At 40.4% G+C, this 21401-nt stretch overlaps 1 protein-coding gene across 14 annotated transcripts in view; it reads left to right on the top strand.

Annotated features, from left to right (window-relative positions):
* ABLIM1 (actin binding LIM protein 1) overlaps window positions 1-21401 on the top strand; it is a 225521-nt gene that overhangs the window by 192622 nt on the left and 11498 nt on the right. For 7 of the 14 annotated variants that reach the window (XM_030487219.1, XM_030487231.2, XM_030487222.2 and 4 more), the window contains 8 exons: window positions 9536-9640; window positions 11770-11817; window positions 14484-14630; window positions 16804-16895; window positions 17032-17128; window positions 19008-19069; window positions 19374-19434; window positions 20405-20412. In XM_030487219.1, the coding sequence (XP_030343079.1) occupies window positions 9536-9640; window positions 11770-11817; window positions 14484-14630; window positions 16804-16895; window positions 17032-17128; window positions 19008-19069; window positions 19374-19434; window positions 20405-20412 (620 nt within the window). Of the gene's footprint in view, window positions 1-9535; window positions 9641-11769; window positions 11818-14483; window positions 14631-16800; window positions 16896-17031; window positions 17129-19007; window positions 19070-19373; window positions 19435-20404; window positions 20413-21401 lie in introns of all 14 variants that reach the window. The other 7 variants (XM_030487225.2, XM_030487234.2, XM_030487223.2 and 4 more) reach the window with 6 other exon arrangements.

The following is a 21401-nucleotide window of genomic DNA, read 5'->3' as shown; positions in this document are numbered from 1 at the left end:
ATTTCCTTTTCTGCCTGGTTTTTTACTCTTTCTTGATGCAGTCTTTTGCACAGGGCTGATGAATGTTTCTTATAAATATGGATCTTCTGGGTTTGATTCATTATTTAACAATCTCAGTATGTTTCTGAAAGCAAGCAATAATTCACAGCAGTGAATTGCAAACTTCATTCTGGAATTTGGGAAAAGAGTATCACATACTGGAAACAAAAGTTATGGCTTGACTATACAGAAGTCAGTAATGTAGGATTTCTCCCTCCTAAAAAAACCAATTCATTTAAAGCTTGGTGCAGCCACAGAATCTCAGATTCAGCAGCAAAACCCCCAGATATTCTAAACTGGTAGTCATTTTTTAAAACAGACTCACAGGTAGGATACCTTAATTCCATAGGAAATTGCCTGGGAACATTTGAAACCACAAACTTTGTTTACTGGTTTAGCAGTGATGTCCAAGTTGTATGTACAATGTATAAAACTTACATGGCATTCAGGTTCCCAGTGCGTTCACTGTTACTGGTTGTGTATCTAAAAGCAAGATATGCAAGTGCTCATCCACACCCAAAATTGCCTAAAAATGTATCTCTAAATGCTACTCCTTGAAGACTTCTCAAGACTGATTTTATTGTATATGGTAGTGAATGAAATCTTTGTGATCTGTTTTGAAGTTAAGTGACACAATCATGTGGTTTCATCTTCCTTGGTGATTACAGCTGAGAGGTTGGGATGCCAAAAGCCCGTATACAACACGAGCTGCATTTTGAAGATTAAAGATTTATAATAGAGCCAGCACTGTGGAACTCGAATGCTGTAGCCATTTCCTAGTGGGGGTGGGCTGAAAGCAGCTAATTGTGTCTGTCAGTGAATGCCTTATTTAAAGGACCCAAGGGAGGTGGGACAGAAGCAAATTGTGTCTGATACTTCGTGCTGATAACATGACTCTGTTTTAAGCTGACGTTACAACTGAAACCGAAAGAGACTTAAAAGCGTGAAAAAGCTGCAAACTTCTGTCTCTTGATTCTGGCAATTCTGAGGGGATTTTTCCTTTGGAATCAATGGCTTCAGGGATATGAACAAATCCAGGCCCTATTCCAGACTTTACTGTGATTGAGTTTTGCTGTCTGCGTTCAGTCAAGGACCTTCCCCAGAAGCAGTCTCTGTTTATGTATCTCTTGTAATGGGTGGATGGGCTCAAGCCAGAGTTTGGATCCAAGTATGGAATCTTCAAAAGTTCAAAGCCTGAGGGGTTTTCTGAGAAGATGTTTGTCCAAACTTACCTCTGTGCAGATGATCTCATCTTTGGCTCACCTGTTTCTGTTTCTCATATGACACACAAGTAATTCTATCGAATTCATCATTTTGATCTTTGCTACCCTGCTTTGGGGGAATTGTTAATGCTACCTTGTAATTTTCCTACCGTAATTATTTATGTTGCATAACAGCACATGTATATTTAGCATTTTTCTCCTAATGGCACTTTTTATCCTCATGTGATTTGCAAGAATTATTTCTCTCTGAATCAACCCAGTGGCCCCAGATAACTTCTCTTGGGCTCCCAGCTACCCCTCGAGAAAGAAGTGAACTGCTGCATTGACGTTGGCAGCATAAGGTCCTTCAAAAGTTGGACTGCTATGAGTTCTGAAAAAGTTTGCAGCCTTTTCCTCCTGCAGTGCCCTAGCTGATGTTGGCAGCCTTCTTGGAATGTCTTAAAACAATAGAAAACAGCTTGCATGCCTCTTGACTGACACTTCTTGGTCAGGCACTTTGCAACACAGCTGCTTTCTTAACTAATGGAGCGTCAGTGTTTCTGATGTTTGCATGCTGGTAGCAGGCTACTTTTTGATAACAAGGCATAGATCAGAAGCTCATTAAGCCAATAAACGTGATGCTAAATTAGTGATGCAGCTCAAATCTGAGCCTCTCTTCTAATACCTCCTGTAATTTTGTCTAACATTTATGAACCCTTCTGTACGTCTTTAACCTTTTCTTTTTCTCCTTCCTTCTTTTCAGAATCCTAATTGCTCAATGCCTTTTTTTTTTCTTCCTTTGAAGCCTCCTTCCCTGCCTTTCTCTTATTGTTTTTCTTTGTTTTCATTTTGTTCTGCCCCCCGATTCCCTGCTGCCGCAGAGCTGCTCTCTACTGGTGTGCAGCGGTTGTCATACCTGCGCACTAGCAGTCTCAGCTCCACGCACCATGACTCCCGCCCCAACTCCCCCTTCCGACACCACTTCATCCCCCATGTCAAAGGTAAGGAACCAGGCCTCCCCAGGGAGTACCCTCCAGGCTGGAGATATATTAGCCTTCTCTCAAAGCTAATAAGGTGTATCTCCGTAAGGTTGCCAAAGCATGCCTCAAAATGTGCTGTTACACCAAAAACTACGTTAGAATAGACATAATATCCTTTTTTCAGAGGAAATATGTCATTTCTAAGGGCCCTAGCTGAAGAGTCATCAAGCAATTACCTATTAGAAATACACAGGAAAGCTTTATCATTTTCTGTTTAGCACCTAGATGTGCCTAATTTAGCTTCTTTCTAAAGCAGTCCATAACAATCACTCCAACAGTTAGCACATCAGATTTAATTATTGTTTCCACATTCTTAAACAAGCATTTAAAAATTGACTACAGATATTGTCTGGATTAGAGCAAGGTGATCAAAAACTATGGAGAAGAAAAAAAGATCAATGGCAACAAGGAAGTTAATCACTGTTACTCACCTTGGCAAGCATTAGTGCAAAGTAAAACTAAAATCTCCAGGCCTCTCCTCAACTGGTGAGAATCAGCAGACTCTGCTGTAGACGGTAGAGTTGCGTGGATTTACACTACATGAGGATGTAGTGTCTGTTATTTTCCATGGTTTGATTTGGAGGAAGGTTGTTCTTTCTTTGTGTCCCTTCAAGGAGCTCATTCAGCTCCATAAGCTTTTAGGCTTTTTATTTGCTTTCTGTGAATGTGGTTATACTTCTATTGGAGCACACTCTGGCTGTGCCTTCTCTTCTATTGGGGGAGAAGGTCATAGCTCCTACCACCTACGAGAGCTCAAAAAGAGGCAGTTGAGTAAGTTGAACATGGATTCTGTTCTGGCACCTCTGAATAATGTAGGTAATCATAACCTGGAGATGATGAAAAACAGTTGCAAGGGAGTTGTTGCCATGAACTTTCAAGAAATGCTCATACTTCTTAATGTTACAGCTCTTCAAGCATTCAGATCACCATTACTAATTTTACTCTTGCCTTTCCTTAGATGATTTTTGTTAATATGCACTTTCAACTTTTCTGTTCTGTCACTAGAAAAGAAAAAACTCACTTAAAGCTTAAAAGATTGGGACCCTTAAAAATAGATACACTGCTCATTTCAGCATGCAGTTAATTCATAATCCTTGCAATTTCGACATTTCTTTGCTGGAAATCCAAATTAATGCTCACACTCTTTCAAGTGGCATTTTCTTTCTTTTTCTGTTGAGAAAATAGCTTCTTCAACAGATAAATTGGAAGAACTATTGGAAATCCATACCTATTGTTTTCAGATTTCAAAGCATTACCTGGCATGTAGATTAGGTATGTGTCTCAGTTATCGGTACAAAAGGCCAAATGGGATTACAAGCAGCACTGTAGGCAAAGGGGTGGGTATGGTCCTTATCAGTAAAACATTGTAAGAATCCATGATTTTCTGCAAATTCTGCATAAAGGTCTTAGGCCTGGACAGGATTTCTGTGTTTAACTCAGCAGAGCTCCTGAAAGCTGAAGTTCATATTGCTGTGCAGTGAACACCATCTGAGGATATCGCACATTTGAGAAGGGACAAGTAACAGGTACCCACATCTTGTAATTCACATGGTTGAATTGAAAGAGTAGTCTTTTGACAGTTGCTTGAGAGAAAGAAGCACCTACTTAAGGGCACCTAAGTTTCGTGCCTAGATTAAAATGGTGGGAATATCCACATTTTTCCTCCCTGCGGAAGGGAGGAAAAACAACCCAAAAAACAACTTTCGTACTCAAAACAACCCTCAAAAATACACTTTTGTGTTTCAGCTCAACACCTGCGAGCTGAGTTCCCTCAGAGCATTGAGCCGAATCAGACATTTATAAAACATACACAGGCAAAGTAATTTGGGGTGTTTTGGGTAGTGATCTGAGAGAAAACATGAAATAGTATTGCAGAGCTCCCTGGTGACATGCAGACTGGGACAGTAGTACTCAATAAAGAACAGGAGCAACAGTTTTCTCCATGAACAGTGTAGCCAGATGTAAGCCATGCTTCAAAATGGTGTTAATTCTGAAGAGGATTTGACTGTTCCAGTTGATGTTAGGATGGATGGATAGGACAGCAGAAAGAGATACTGTAGCTACAAGAGCTAAGTAGAGACATTAAGTACTTGAATGAGGTCTACAAGGAACTGAATTGGTAGGTCCACAGTCCCAGCAGGATGGGTGACACAAGAAACACTGCAGAAGCTACAGAGAAGGGCCATCAAATAATTCCAAATCTCATAGTGAAAAAGTTCTGGCTGTTAATATATTAACACTATCAAATGGAAGGATTTGGTAGTGATGCGTTCGGTGTCTGTGTACCTGTGTAGTAGCAGAAGGTTCTCCCATAGAGCTGGCAAAGATACAATAAGATCCTAGGTTACACTTAACTGAGATAAAAATCATCATTATTTCTGTGGCTTAAGGTGAAGATAAGTAGCTATTGAAACAGCTTAGGAAAAGTTTTTGTCTTCCCATTGCTACAAAATATTGAAGAGTACAAAAGGTCTGAAGACCTTTGTAATTTTTCCAGCATGTTAAGTGATCAACGAAGTGCTCACAAAACATCAGATGAATAAATGTTCATGATGTTCCCTGAGTCAGAACAAGCTGCAGCTTGTCCTGTAAAAGGAGTATGGTGGGAGATAGTTCTTAATCAGATACACCGACTATACACGTAGTGTATGTATGTGTGTATATATATAAAGTGCACACACACTTAAAGAAAGATGATAGGGACTGATAACTATTACAAGGTGTAGGTGTGTTTTCATAGGAAGAGATAATACAGCTTGCCCAGTATATAATGTGTTTTTTTCTTAAACATTTGAGTAGTGTTGAGTAGTTGCACTATACTGTGTGTCCTCTTCACTACTTCATGTTCTTAGATAGATAGTTTGTTATCAACTGATGAGGTTGATCTGGGTTTCCCTCATGGCTCTTCGTTTGTCCTCCTCACATAGCACATGTGTCCAAGTACCCCCTTTTGACATCTGTGTGGCAGAAAAGGGAGATTATCCTGGCACTTTAATGCAACTCCCTGATTTTCTTATCCATAGCAGTTTACCTTGGGTATTCTAAATGTCTGCTTTCAAAGTTCAAAGAACTACATTATTTTACTTGAGAGTAGCGTTCCTGTGTGTACTAGGGAATCAGACCCCTGTGAATTTATCTGAAATGAGAACTATAGCACTGTCTGGGGTTAATTAGATGTGATAGATACAAGGCCAAATGTAAAGAACATTGAGGAATGAAGGGGCTAAATACGCCTCAGAAAGTCTTAGTGAGAGTTTGCTGATGTGACATGTATGTTGAATGAGCTGGAAGAGGATATAATATACATCAACTTAGACTTCATGAGGTTAATCTCATTTGGACTCTCCATTGAATTTGGTCTTGTCTCAATAAAGTACTGTCTTTGCTATGAAAGAATCAAAAAAAAGCCCATGAATGAATGAAACCCTGACCCTACTGAAATCAGAGACAAAACTCTTATTGAGAGCCAGGATTTCATCTCACATGCCTAGAATTTTTCAGAGGCATTCAAGAATACTGCAAAGCCCCCATAAGATTTCCATGCAAGAAGAGTTCCGAGTTCTAAAGTAATGTGTATTCCTCTGCTCACAGACACTTCTATAAGGAATCTACCCACCTTCACAGTGAATATGGGCCTTGACTTTCACAGGTTCCTCCTTTCCTTTCCTGAGGAAGGTCTCTGAAATCAGATGCTCTCTCTGTGTGGTAACTATTTCCAGGGTTTTGTGGATGCAGCTGAAAGCTCTGCTCTGGAAAACAGCCATGCTTTGGTTGTTTCATGACTTTCAGTTTTGTGCAGGGAAATAAGGGCTACACATCTGGAAAAGCTGATGAATGACAGTTGGACAAAACCTGATAAGGACTAAGGTTTCAGGTGCTGTTGAGCTATTTTCCTATGTCTATTCACAAGTAAAGCAGCTAAACTGGAGCTTGACAGAAGGCTCAGTGTTGGTTGCTTATGGGTTTTTTTGGCCTGATTCTGTGATCTTAGCTTGTGAATTGCACAGTGAGCCCAGAGGTGAATGCTTCAGAAGGCGGCAGGAACCTGCAGTACACTGTTCTGTGTATAGGCAAGCAATTGTATTCCTGACTGTTAGGGGAACCTGCCTAACAAATAGAGCTATAGGAGATGGGAAGTACCCCATGGAGCAAACAGAATGAAAGAAAAAAAGCCTCTGAATTTCACTTCTGAGGTTGCTGTGCTCAAGTGATTGATTTTTATACTTAAACTTACTCCATTATCTCTTAACATCCCCCATGCGCCTACACACACACTGTTCAACTTCATGCCAGCGGTGTGGGAACTAGTTTCTCCTACAGTGTTGGCAAACTGGAGTGCTCTTGTTGCTTAGTGGAGTTACCATGTAACACTAGTTATAGCATATCTGAGATAGTAAGAAACTTTCCTATGCAGGCACAGCAAGGAACCCAAATTCAGAGCATCCATAGCCCCTACTTTCATGTAAAGCTGGAAGCAGGCTGTCCATGAGGCAGGTCCAGGCAGGCTAGCAGCTCTGCTTTCCTGTGTGCATATGCATGTTCCACAGATGCTGGCACTGCTTTCATAAATTGTAGGTCATTTTACAGTTGGATCTGAAGCACTTAAGCCTTGTTATAAAAGTGGGCTCCTCAGGGATGATCTAATGAGAATCTAAGTAGATGTACCATTCCCTCCTGCAGTGGTTGGAGGTAATGAGGCTGCCATCCTAGAAAGTGTAAAGGAGAGTCATTTGTCAGTACTGGTAGGAGTCATTAAGGAGAGAGACTGCACAGGAACCCCAGGAAATAAAAGCCAACAGAGCCATCTGTAAAGCATCATGTGCAGGATGATACCACGCTAATTGTCTGCTTGGTACTGTGTGCATTATACAACAATACCAATTCTCTCTAAACAAATTATCTGTGTACCTGATACAAGATTAGCCAGCATACACTTATTGATGAGAGCATACTTAGCTGAGTATGTGTCTAGTTGAGATAGAAGGGGGTATAAGAAGGGTTTCTTCCCTGTATTTGTTGTCTTGGTGTAGAGGCATTGTGAATGAAAACATGCACACATTTTGACTACCAATTCCCAGCAGGTAAAATGCACTTGTGACTCCTTGATTGTGACAAATCCACAGGTCAATAAATCCTTTTTGGTTCTTCTCTTTCATTGACAATACTAATTGCTAATGGAAGCAGAAAGGCTCTATAAAGATGATAAATTTTAGAATTAACTGCATCTCAAAGCCATCTCAATATTGATGTTTGTTTTTCCACATAAAACAGTGATTTTGCTGAAAAGTAACTCATAATTTCTCAATAGAAACAAAAGACATAAGTAAAATCAGCTTAACCAAGTTAGGTGTTTCACCATCACAGCATCTCAAAGGTTGGACAAGTAAAACAGTATTGAAATTGATGAGTAAAGGACCATAGATTGAGATACTACAAAACTGTTTTAACTAATCATTCATACTGCTTTTCAGAGTTACTAAACCTAGCATGTACTGTAACCTGGCCAGAAGCTCAGCATCACTGCACCCAGAATGGAAAACCACCATCAACTCATATGGTTTAGGGCTGAAATCCCCAAGTGGTATTTTTGTATGTGCATTCTTCTGGACAAATTTTGTACAGCCAAACCCCCTGAACTGTGTGTGTGGGTTTTAAAACATGTAGATGCAGATGGATTAACTTGTATACTGACAGAGGCCTCTAGCACATCTCTCTCAGCGAGGTTTGCAAAGAACATTTCCTTCCTTTTGGTGCCTTTTAGGTTGGCAGATGACCATTCAAGTAAAAGACTGTCCTGATTTGGGCTGGAATAGAGTTAACTTTTTGTGTAAAGTGTAAAGAAATCTTCCTTTTCTCTCCTCACCAACCCACCCCAAATATATAAATAAGAAATGTGCTGAGTCCAAAGTTTTGGATTTCCAATGGGCCATAGGAAACCTGTAGCTGAAAGAGGCCTGCAGTATCTCTTTTGTTGTGTTTTATAGCCCTTCTGTACTTGCTCCCCCCTCCTTTTTCTTCTTATCTTGCTTTGTTAATCACCTCTTCTAGGTTTTTTTAAGCCCTTGTGCATACCTGAAAGATGGACAGGCTTTGATGCTTCCCTGCTTTTCACCACTATAGTCACCCAGCCCCGTGTAAAACAAGCACCCATGTGGATGGTTTTTGCTTGTGCAAATTTGCACTAGCATGAAGAATGGCACGAAGGAAAGGCAGCAGTGTTCTTTTATGGTAGACACACAGTCATGTGTTTAGGTACCTGGCTGTTAAGTCTTGATACTTGGGGATCAACCAGCATGGTTCTGCAACAGCTCTCTCACCCTGACACCGGAACTTTCAAGGCCATTGGATTGCAGTGGGGATTGTTAGGAGGCAAAGAAATAGTCCTGGTAAGAGTAATCCTAGAAATGTAACAAACCGTGTGTGCAAAGTGAAACAGAGATTGTTAGACGTTAGATTCAGATTTGAATTAGATTAATTCAGCAGTGCTGAAGTATTGTCAACAGAGCCAAACTTGGCATTGACAGAGACTTGGGGTGGCACCAACATAGAAACATAGAATGCTTAGTGTTGGAAGGGATCTTAAGGTCATCCAGTTCCAACCCCACTAGATAGGCTGCATTGCTTTACAAATGATTTTGCCATACCAGAAATTTCCTACCACAGAGCTAAACCAATGAAAGAGTGTGTAAGGAACAGTTATGCCTTTTGATAGGGGCCAGGTGGCCTAAGAGCTATTTTCCATCTCTAGCTTCTGTACGCTTTTGGTTTAGGGAACTGTAGTAACTGCCAGCATCTGCTTGTATCTGCTTGAGAGTTGGTTTCATTTTGGGTTTGCATCTCAACTACTGTGCTCTGCGACTGCGCCTTTGAACTCCAAACACCGATCTCCGCACTAAATCATTGCCAAGTAACCTGCCATTCTTCTTTTCCACGCTGCCCATCTAATCACCAGCTACCAGCACCCAGCTCCTGCCTGCATGCCGTCAGAATGAGCCTGAGCTGCTCACGCCTCAACTCCAGCCTCAACATGAATTTTTGTCTCTGCAGGAATATCAGGGGCGGGGTGGGGGGCGGAGGAAACGTCACTACTACCAGTTCTCGTTATTGTTTGTATTTATATTTTTGGTTCAACTTCTTTTCTCCCCGGAGGTTTTGATTCCACCAGTTTTGTTTGGGGTTGATTTGAATGGGCTTGCTTTTCTTTTTTGTCGCTCTCCCTTTTCTCATTTTGTTTTCTCCATTCTTTCATTGGAGGCAATGAGCCGTCCAGCGGTCGGAACTCCCCTGTCCCTTACCGGCCCGACAGCCGCCCTCTCACTCCAACTTACGCTCAGGCCCCTAAACATTTCCATGTTCCAGGTAGGAGCTGGCACTGTATGTGTCTCGGTGTCCTGTCACAGTGTAGAATGTAGCCTTTGTAACTTCTGTCTTGTCTCCATCGTTTCACACAGTTTACCATGGGGTACACCCTCAGGGTTTGGAACTGCTCCTGGGCTTGCTGCAAGGAGTAGAGAGTTAAGAAATGGGGGGGCTCACTGTGATTTCTGCCTGTTCTGTTGGTCAGTGTTTCACTGTTAGAATACCTTGGTTCTCAGGGTGTGTTGATGGCCTGTGAGCTGAATATGAGCCATGTAGGGCTTGATTTTTTCCCCCAGTTGCACCAGTTGAGCACTGGCATAACTGTGCTAACTTTGGAGGAGTTGGTTTTGATTCACATGTAGAGAAGAGTTAACCAGTGAGCCGTTACATACATTATTCATTCACATTGTTGTGACTTGTTTCAGTCTTGAACCCAACAGTTCTTCCAGCCTCTGAGAAGACCATCTGTCTTGGATTTTGATGGGATGAGAATGTGTGTCCTGAGGGTTGTGGACATGTATCTTCCGACTGCATCAGTGCTAGTTGAAAGCCTTATTATATCCAGTTACCCTTTAGGTCCCCTTCAGTCTAGTGTCCCTTTGCACTGCCAGAGGTTACTGCTCTTCCTCCTTTCCTCAGTCCTGGCAGATAGATACACTGTTTGTGGGAACTTCCCCTGCAGCCAGTGTGACCTGGCTTGGCTAAGGTAGGCTGGTTTAACTGCTTAAGCTAACCTGGCTCACTTGGACTTGCGTAAGCTTAAAATGCACTTGCATGAAGAGCTCTGAGTAATACCTCTAGCATGGTGGGAGAGTGTCCTCCAGCTGGAGCAGTGCAGCCACAGAAGGAGCTGTGTTCCTGTCCCCTTACAGCTTCCTGCTATAGATGTGCGCAAAAGTTCGGCATGACCGCCCTTGTGATGTTTGTACCTATTTGCTGGTCAAGTAGCCATAACAGATCACTAACAACAAGGAAATACCTCAGTGTCTTTGTATGCAATGAATTTGCTTGTTTAGTCAAGGATGTAGGGTTCTGCAGGGTAAGATTTGTCTCTCTTACAATAGATTTTTAGGGTTAGCTTTCCTTAATGCCAAAGGCTCAGTTGTTTCCTGTAGCATTTGGATCTGTGATACACAGCATGTATTTCTAAAATGCTTTCTCATCTTCCATTCTAATGTCACTGAAAACTTTCTTCAGGCACTATGAAGTAGCAAAATGGGTTTCTGACATTAATTTTCTAGTTCCCAGTAGCTCATTTTGGTCTTCTAATAGGATTTTGTCAGATTTTTCCACTGTAGCACTGATTTGGATTAACTTTTGTGTATAAGTTGTGCTGAATACATGAAGTGTTGGCTTGGAATGAACTGATTCCTGGCTTAAATTATTATTTGTAAAATATGGTATTTTTTAGACATGCTCTAGATTACCGTGTTAGAGTTCTGGGAAGTGTTTTTGTTCTGATTTCCATTGATAATGTGCAATCTGGTGGGCCCTACGTTAAAAAGAATATGAAAAAGAAATAAAATCCTTCCTTGTGGTTTGAGAATTAGTATTGTATCAGCACTGCATAAAGCATCCCTTTGACTCACTGAAGTGTAGCCATGGTTGACTGTTCAAAACAGTGTGTCAGTGTGTCAGGCAGCTATTTTGTTCTCTGGATTTTGAAGTGAACGGTAGGCTCACTGCGTTCTCCTCTGCTCAAGCCAGCCAGCCAGTTGGAAAGAAAATTGAGCTGTTGTGACTGAAGCCCAATTTTCCACAAGTTATTTGGGGTAGTTTTCCCCAAGTGGCTTCTATCTTCACCATTGAAACGTCTTGCTTGTGTGCATTTCTTCTGACTTTTATCCCACTGGTAATCTTCTGAATGCGTAAAATTAATGGTTCATGACTTGGATGCATCTACATGTTACAGTCTCAGCTCCAAAGGACTTCATACCACATGTCTTTGACTTCCACTCGTTCTTATGTTTTCTGTTTTCTGATTTTGTATAATACTAGAAATAGCTTTCTGGCTTTTTCTTCTGCTACATCCTTGGTCTGGTCTGTCTGTCGTTTTAGTGTAGGAGTTACCTGTATCTACAACTGAAGTGGTTTTCATATTCCCATTTTTCTGTTTCTTGATTTCACAGATCAAGGCGTCAACATTTACAGAAAACCACCCATCTACAAACAGCATGGTAAATGACCTGTCCCTTTGTATTTCAAACCTGAAATTAAAAGGCATGGAGACTAGTGAAAAGCATTCAGTTGTTACTTTGTAAGCATAAAAAATCAGTAGCCCAAGCTTGAAACAGCTGTTATTGCATGTCCTGCTGAGTGATTATGTTTTAAAGCATGTTGTTTCATTTGGACCATATGGTTTAAATCGTGGCCACGTTGATAGTAATGGCAAAATTGCCATTAGCAGGGATTTTGCTGTCTCTTTAGCATTATGTTGCCTTCCTGTATTTAACTTCTTCAAGTTTATATTTTCAGAATGCAGGTACTGGTTGTGTTAAAATGGATTAACAACAGACTGTTCTCTGACAGGGACTCCATGGAATACCCTTGTTTTAAACTGACAAAGAACAATAATGTAACATCAAAGATGGAGATGCAATTAGCAGTCTGGGATTCCAAATGTATCTCTGGCTTTAAATAAGATATGATAATTGTGGAAGATGATAAGTTGCCTTGTCACTGACAGGGCTAATTGGATTCTCAAGCCCTATGATACAGCTCAGGTAGTATGCTGTACTTGTGTTCCCAGGTGTTTAGGTTCCAGTTGGACAGCAGTGTTTGTTCTCTCAGGTTTTCAGTGTAGACATTGTTACAGCAAGGCTGAAGTACTAATGGTGGCAAAAGCCCACTGCCTTGCCAGTCTTTACTGCTGCACAGCAAGGTCCTGGTTGTAACCGAGTGTGGTCATTCTGCCCTTCTGCTGTCGACAGGAAGCTTTGAATAGATGATTTTTATGTAATGTGGTGACAGATGGATGACTCTACTTGTTAAAGACTTTCAGTTTGCAGCCCTTTGCAAACCCTTTATCCAATGAAATGCATTTAGGGTTAAGTAGCAAATCAGCAGTTCTACAGGGTTTAGATGAACAGTTGGCTGAGAGCCATTGAGCTGAAATGATTAGGAAAGCCCAGAAAGTCCATTCTCTAATCAGGAGTAAGGGTTGTAAATAACACTGCTGTAGTATTACATCAGGGGTTTTTCCTCTTTGTGTTTTAATTTTCAAACCATATGCTCATTTTGGAAAAGTCTTAATGTTATTTCTGTTTATTTTTATGGTTTTAATGTGTCTCCTCACCTCCCATTAACATGTGAATGTTTAACCACTGACATCACCAATTCTAATATGTAAGTACTGTTCGAAGTCAAGCTTTTGTAAACTCTGACCAGCTTCTTCCATACCTGCAATTATGCTTAGAGTTTCCCAATCATAAACTGCTCAGAATTCCCAATTAATCCTAATGCTGATGTTCCTAAACTACCCTGAAAGTGTTGGATGAGCCACACAGTGCTTCACTTCGTTAACAGATGTCTTGCTCTTAAAAAAAAAGAGAAAAGGAAAGAAAAAGTTCAGAATCTTTGCTTCTACTACAACAGCTTCATATAGGAGAAGGTGATTTGAGCTAACAGTTTGCAGATAAGAGGGAGTTATGTCTCCTTTTAATGCAAACTGAATCCTATTGGATTTAATTTTTTTAATGTCAAGAAGTGAAAGCCATAATGCACATCCTCATGTGCTTTTAAGAGACTTTGGCTTAGGCTGGAATCCTTTGTGGTTGCCCCACTGCTGAGTTATTTTATTGGTGAGGTTTATTTCATTGCAAGTGCCTTTCCCTGCCATGTTAGTCATAGAATCACACAATGGTTTGGGTTGGAAGGGATCTTAAGATCATCAGTTCCAACCCCCTGCCACGGGCAGGGACACCTTCCACTAGAGCAGGTTGCTCCAAGCCCCTGTGTCCAACCTGGCCTTGAACACTGCCAGGGATGGGGCAGCCACAGCCTCTCTGGGCACCCTGTGCCAGCGCCTCAGCACCCTCACAGGGAAGAATTTCTTCCTAATACCTAACCTGAATCTCCCCTATGTCAGTTTAAAACCATTCCCCCTTGTCCTGTTCATACAGGGCCTTGTAAAAAGCCCCTCTCCAGATTTCTTGTTGGCCCCTTTAGGCCCTGGAAGTTGCTCTAAGGTCTCCCTGGAGCCTTCTCTTCTCCAGGCTGAAGAGGAGTGGATCTGAATGGTGTTTAGTATTTATTAATAAATTCACATCTGCTTTTACTACTACTGCATGCTACTAAGCAAGGGCATGCAGCAGAAGTTATTCACTGGTTAAATAAACATATTTGTTTCAAATTTCTTTTTTTGTTTATTTTGCAGCTTTTCCCAGAAACATAGGAAATAATTAGCATCACTAGAGTTAAAATTAGTGCTGTTTCTCTGAACTGTTTGTTTCCTTGCCCTAGAGAGAAGACAGATCAGTACATAAATCTGGTTTCATCTTCATTAATAATCAGCTGTCCTTAGGAGTTATTGGCAAATACTCTTAGATAGGATTTTCTCACTCTTGCCTAATCATTCCAACACTGGGCAACTCTAGTAAAATCCAAAGTTGATTTGGGGTTATTTTGGGGGTGGGAATGAGGGAGGAGAGGAAAAGTTTGGTTCTGATCTATTGGCAAGAGAAAGACATGACTTTGCTTCAAATTGCAATTAGTAAAGCAAAACCTGAAAATGGTTTTGCTTTTGAAAATTAACCTTCTGTAAAGCATAAAATTTAGGCAAAATAAGGGAGAGCTTTATATTGATAAGACTATTACACAGCTAAGTTCCCTGATTGCCATCTAGATGCAGCTGCTTTGGCAGCACAGAGCAAGTCCTCCGAGGATATCATCAAGTCCTCCAAGTTCCCAGCAGCCCATGCACCAGCACCCAACGAGATACCAAAGATTGAGACTGACCACTGGCCAGGTCCTCCCTCCCTTGCAGCCATAGGTATGCAAAACCAAATGGTACAAGCGATGCGGCTTACAAGGTACTGGTAACCAAAGTAGATTAATGCTGGAGCTGTAAAAATGGAGAGTGAAGCTTGTGTCCACCTCAAGTGTTCACCACAAAGTGCAGTTCTTCTGGTGAGACCTCTGAGTGCCTGTGAATTAGAGCTATTGAATAGTGCTAAGTAGAAGAGGTTTTGCTAAAGGACTTTAGGTTTGACCACACAGATATTAACCCATAGACAAATTATGTGAACTTGTGTGTAGGAGCTCAGAAATGTAGTGTGTCACACAAGCCTGACTTCTTTCAGTTAATGTCTATTTAATCTTTTAGTCCTAAGCTAATAGCAAATATTCCACAGGTTATATGGTTGCTTCCAACCATATGGCTAATTTCATGGAAAAAAGCAATAACTGAAGTCAAAAATGAATGGACTAAAAAAGTCCAGATTTTCAGTTACTGTTTCTACAAACTTTTCATTTTTATTCTGTGTTGTAGCACTAGAGGTGTCTTATTTTCTTTTACTTAAATCATACACATTGTAATTTTTAATTTTTTTCTTTGTTTCATATTCTTTTTCCTCTGTTCATTTTTATTGACCCCTATAGCATAAAATCCCCCATCTAGCCTGATTCATTTATGAAGTCGTGCCTGAAACACTGAAGGTGTTGCCTGTTTCAGGTTTCTAGGAGGGAGTGTAAGGTTTTCATCACAATAGGATTGTCATAGAAGTGTTGGGAGAGAAGACATAAGGTGGGAGAACTCAATGACCAATTGAAGGGGCTACATCTGCCCCTTGAAAATGTCCTTTATATAGGGATTGCAGTCTTACAAACATTATAGTCACAATGATAACATATATATACTGGAAACTCTCCTGACAGCGCTTGTGATAACTACAGCATTTATTATGTTGTGTGTCTAAGGTGCAGCCTTTTTTGGAAATTTTGGCTCTCAGCTCAGTCTCTAGGCAGTGGATGACAACTCTCAATGGTTTCCAGTAAAACTGCTTTCTGTATTATCCATCAGGTGATAGTTACACCTGAGAGAATAAACAGGACCGTTTGGAAACTGTAAAGATAAAAATGTGCTCATGGACATATTTTATTCATACCATAGAAGATTAAAAACAAAACCCAAGAAAACACAAGCCCCAGATTTTTCAGCTTCTTGGCTGATTTTCTGAGTATTCTGCTTACGGAGCTAGAATGAGTTCAACTGCCAAAAAAGAGGAGTGTAACTGCTATAGTACTGAAAAGTCTTGCAAAAGCCTTAGATATCAAATGAAATAATAAATAACTTCAATACAAACAAATAATTTCTCCATAATTCTCTCTCTATATCAGCATCAATGTAACACTGCTGTACATAACATTTAATTGATAGAAACCTTCTGATACTTTAGTTGCAAAATTTAGTTTTCACTCAAATAAAACACTGAGTTTGTCTAGCATGGGGTTGGTGAATAACTATATCAGGCTATAGCCTGTGCAGAAAAATATAGAATTGCTGTCCAAATGCTTGCAGCAATATCATATTCTGTGTATCTGTGGAAGTGTCTTGGTGTCCAAATAGAACTACTTCTCAAGAATATTCAAGAAAATAAAGATTAGGGAACTAAAGTGTAGAACACCTGTGTCTTAATCAAATTTAGCTTTATTCAACGGATCAGATTAATTTGCTTTATTTTAGACTAAAAACAATGCCTTATTTATTCCATATATGAGTGTTTATTTAGAATATTAATGTAGTTTAATTTTCCATTTGAAATGTTAATTCAGATTTGCTTTCCTGAATCTGGATAAAAGTATAAATGTAAATTAGACTTTATGCTTTCAGCCACTGATACGGTTTATGGTGCCATTAAACCCCATGTTTCCAGCATCTGAGCTCCTTTTTTTCAGCTTATTGATCCATGGCTTTTGTATCCAGGGCTGTAGCTTGGTTTGGAACTCCTGTGCAGTTTAAGTTCTTGTGAATTTTACAAGAAGCCTGATAGCCATAGGGCAGGCTATCTGAGTGAGTTTTATGAAGAGAGAGTTTTCAAGAAGTCTTTTGAGTCTGCAAGAAAATACTACTTTGTTTATTCAGTAATAAACTAGCATTGAAATCTTCAAGCTGCGGTTGAACTGAGACACAAAGCTCTCTCTGTGCTGTGGTTTTATGGAAGCAGGAGCTGACATGAGACGCAGATCAAGTGGAAGAGAGGAAGATGATGAGGAGCTACAGAGACGCCGGCAGCTGCAGGAGGAGCAGCTCATGAAGGTGGTTATAAGCTTGTCTTCATGCTGTTTGTGAACACCATCCAAAAAGTGCCCCTTTGTTTTCTGTAAGCCAGAAACAGTGCCTTGATCAGCTTTATTTTATTGATCTTTATTGTTTTCTTAATTGCCATTTGTAGCTCAACTCTGGTCTGGGACAATTGATACTGAAAGAAGAGATGGAAAAGGAGAGTCGTGATAGGTCAGCCCTTTCAGCCAGCCGTTATGATTCTCCAGGTAATTCATGTAGGCAATAAAGCTGATAATGAACACTGAATAATGAACAGCACATATACACATATCAAGCAGTCTTCCAGAATAGAGACCACTGGAAAGACTGCTTGATATATATATATATATGCTGTATTCTCTCCTGAAAGAGTGGCCTATTTCATTAGCTGGTTGTGGTGAGGGAAGGAGTGTCATGGCTGTTTCTTTATTAGAAGAAATATGAGGTTGAGGATTTTCAGGCAATTTTGTGGAGAGAGATTTTCTAATCTAGATAAGGAATGAGGTAAAATATTCAGTGACTGTCACATCACACACATGCTAATAGGCTGGGTTATTAAATTACAGTAACACGTTTTGCTAGAATCAGTAACATTTACCAGTGAGGCTGCATATTCCAAACACAGCCAGTGTTTTGGCCTTGGCTGACATTTTGATTGGGTGGATTCCATTCCAATAGAATACAGCAAAAGCACAAAAGGCAACTTTGACTAATTGGTGGCTTAGATTCTTGGCCTCGTTGCACATTTTGATGCACATCTGTGGCCTTCTCAGATCTCCAGAGAAAGGATTGGGGGGTTTATTTCACTTTCTTCATCCACCGGTTACTGTAGCACAGCAGCTGTACTTCAAGCCAAGGAGGGACAAGATGAGTCTCTTTGGAGTCATCCACTGGAGTAGTTGCCAAGCAAACCAAGATTTCGTAGTGTTCCCTATTGTATAAGAGTGTTGCCTCTATTTATGGTCTTGGAAAGAATGCCTGTGGCTCTCCCTCACTATCTGTAATAGTGTATCTGTTGAGTCTACCTGCTCAACTCAGAGCTTATGATTTTGTTATTAACCTTAGCAGAGGTCGGAGGACTCCTTCGTTGGAGAGGAGTCCATCCCTCTTTGCAGTGATAATCAGTGCCGTCATCAGTTGCCTTTGGTGGAATCAGTTGTACCTTTCCCAAAGGTGCTTATTGCTGGCAACAGCAGTTCCTCGAGCTGTGCATTCCCTGCCCTTCTGTGGTAAAAATAACATCTAAAAATCAAAACATTGAGTTCTTATATGGAGGATCTTATCTGAAAGAGCTGCATTAACTGTAGAAGTGCTATTAATGAGTATCTGAAAATCTTTTTATTCATCCATCTTCTTATCTGTATTTGAAACACATCCTTGACATTTCCAAGTTGTCTTTATATTGTTCGTGCAATTTCTGAGTTCAGTGCAAATACTGAATGCCTCCAAATACCTTATTTCACTTTCATTTCAGATGAAAGAAGGAGGCACAGAGCTCTGTTGAATCATGTCGCATTCTCAGAAGTGTCACATCGTGTACAGGATAACTATAATTTCAGATCAGAATGCCAAATTCTCAAAGTGGTTTGAATTCACTCAGCACTGCCCATTCTGATTGTTCTCCTGTTAATTCAATACCAAAACATCTGTCAACTACAGTGTTTCAGGATCAAAACTAACAGCCTTTTCTCCTTTGTAGCAAAAAATGGCAAGCTAAAACATGTGAATACAGAGAGGAGGGAGTGTGATAGTCATCTGTATCTTGTCTTGTGCAGCAGCAGAAGCTGGGATTGTAAGTGCAATAATAGTCACAGTAGGAAGGATAGAAACGAAATTCATTAAAGGTTCAGAGGGTATAATGATATATAAACCCTGTGGCAGGTCATATACAATGGGCATGATAAAGCTGCGTGTAACCTTGGAAGGTTGTGATGAATTTGGGGCTGAGATGTGAGTTTCTTAAAGTCAGTGTGTCTCACTTGGTTATGTGTATGCTTAGCTCTTTTAGCTGTGGTTTTTTATGCTAGTTGATTCCTTAAATGCTCTTGTTTGTGAGTTTCCATGGGATTTTTCCAGTAAAAGGTTTTTCCCTTTCTCATTCAACAGCACATGCTTCAGCCTCCAAAACCTCTTCCCTCCCTGGCTATGGAAAAAATGGACTTCACAGGGTAAGCAGATGGTGACTTTGAGAAGCAAAAGGTGGCTTTAATTATCCATGGTATTTATCTCCATATTAACTATATTGGATTTTCAGTTTGATCAAGTTTCTTCTAAGACCATCCAAAGTCAGACAAAACCTGATTTCCCTTCCCACAAAGTACATTGTTAAAAAGGCAAGAAAGCAATGCAAGAAACGTGAAAGTTGAGGGGGAAATTAAAGGCTTAAAGCAGTTTATTTCTCCCCATAAACCAACCTGCTTGTGAAGTCGTGAACTGTGCATTTATGTTTGTGTCCCTCTTTTCCTGTTACAGCCCGTGTCTACAGATTTTGGTCAGTACAACAGTTATGGGGATGTGAGTGGTGGTGTTAGAGGTAAGGCCGAGGAGCCTTTACATGCTGCTTCATTACTGAACACATTATGATGTTTGATCATTTCTGCTGTTTTGTTTTAAGGTTGTGGATGTGCTTCCTTTGTATTTGCTCAGTGCATTTGCACTTCCTCTGGTAAACTCAACAATTCACTCAAACCCTGCAAATACCTATTAAAAAATTTGGGTTTATTTTGCTAAATCTGCTATCTCCTTGTTTATGCCAAAGGGCTGCTTTAGCAATGGTGCAAATAGAAAGCAGGTAACGTGTAGATTATCAGGAATATGTACTGAGTTCTGGTTTCTTTCTCTGAAAATTATCATCCACTGCACAGTCTCAAAGAATGTGCCACAGTGAAGAAAGGAGGATAATGCCTTCTAATCCTTGTTGCTGATAATGGTTTTTATTATGACTTTGAGCTAGATGTGGTATCAGTCATTGCCTAATAAAAATGAACAATATTTGTGAAAGTTATGAAGCTTTGACACTTAATGTTTTGAAATAGATTGAGCTGTGAGAGAGGGAGAGGCTAGTTATCTCCAAAGTGAGATTGCTCCCAACTATCTTAGATACCTTACAATCAAGCATCTTCTGTTGGTGGTCATGTCCTCTTTAGAGGAATCTAGACAGCTACCTGATGGCAGAGGTTAGGTGAGATGAATATTGCTCTAAATTTGAATTTTAGTTGGCTCTTTATTTACTTGATTGTGGTTTTGTGTCTCTTAATATTTCCAAAGTGACTTGATTTTCCCAAATGAAAAGCCTGCTCGAAATGAAAAGGGCTGCAATATTTGGAGTGTTTGACTCTTTACAAACTAAGCCCAAAAGTGGGAAGGTTGCTGGCCTCAGAGTATCAGGTGGGATTTTGAAGAGATCGGTTAGACCAGAAGACACAAGGATTATCTGGCAGATTGTGACTGATTCCTGTTCTTCCACACTTTAAAGCTGATGAGATTTCTCTTTTGCTTTTCAGATTTCCAGGTACAGTACGGGTTTTCATCAATCAACTGACAACAGAATTAAAAGCATCTACCTGTTGAAGTCTGAATTTCTGCTACAGGGAAGGGTTTCTTAAGACAATAGCTTTGACTTTCCTGCATGTTTAAGCATAATCACCAATGTAGATTCTTACCAACAAAAACCAGACACGGCCTCAGATTCCTCCTTGTTACCTCCCCAGAGCTGGGTTGAGACAGCTCCCACCAGTTCTGTGACATGCTCTGTAAAATCCACTGTCTGTTGATCTATGAGTTATCTGTAACAGTCCTCTCTGGACAGCTGAGGGTGGATTTATTTCAAGCCTCTCTAGTACCTACCCAGAGACATAGAGAAAGTGTCTCTGGAGGCAGTTTTTTCCCATACCAGGAGTCTTGAACTCCTCATTTTTACCCTGGAATTTGCTCTCCAGACAAGATGGCTGATAAATAGTTTTCTACAGTGCTGCCATCACAGATGAGCCAGTAAGAGGTGTGCTTGCAAATACGAACCCTTTTACTCCAAATATTGTCTGCAGGGCTTTTTTTCCCAGAATGGTTTGAGTCTGGCTGGCTCCTCAGCACAATCACCATATGAAATGACAATTTAAGAAAGGGTTTAATTACTTGGATGTTATTGTTAATGGTATATCAAAATCATGATGATTGGAAAGAGAGTTAGATTATAGGAGGAGAGAGGAATTGTCCATGTATTGTACTCCAAATGTTATTTCATTAGGATCAGTACCTGCGTCAAAAAAGCACCTTTTTACCCTACCCCTGTTCGTGTTCATAGTAAAACTTTCCCATTGTAGAGGCAATGCTGGTAGGCTCAGTGGGGAACTGCCACCAGCCTTAGCAATGACAGAAGGCTCTGGTGGCAGAGAGGATCTAAGGATCCCTCTGCATGCCTCAGGGAAGTAATAAACAGTAGCCATGGCAATGATCTATATGATAAGACTAAATATTAAGCCTTGAAGGAAGTCTCAGGGCAAA

The sequence above is a fragment of the Strigops habroptila genome, chromosome 5, assembly GCF_004027225.2.
Source record: "Strigops habroptila isolate Jane chromosome 5, bStrHab1.2.pri, whole genome shotgun sequence".
Lineage (NCBI taxonomy): Eukaryota > Metazoa > Chordata > Aves > Psittaciformes > Psittacidae > Strigops > Strigops habroptila.
Note: the sequence above shows the minus strand (reverse complement) of the source record. Positions and strands in the feature narration are given on the sequence as shown.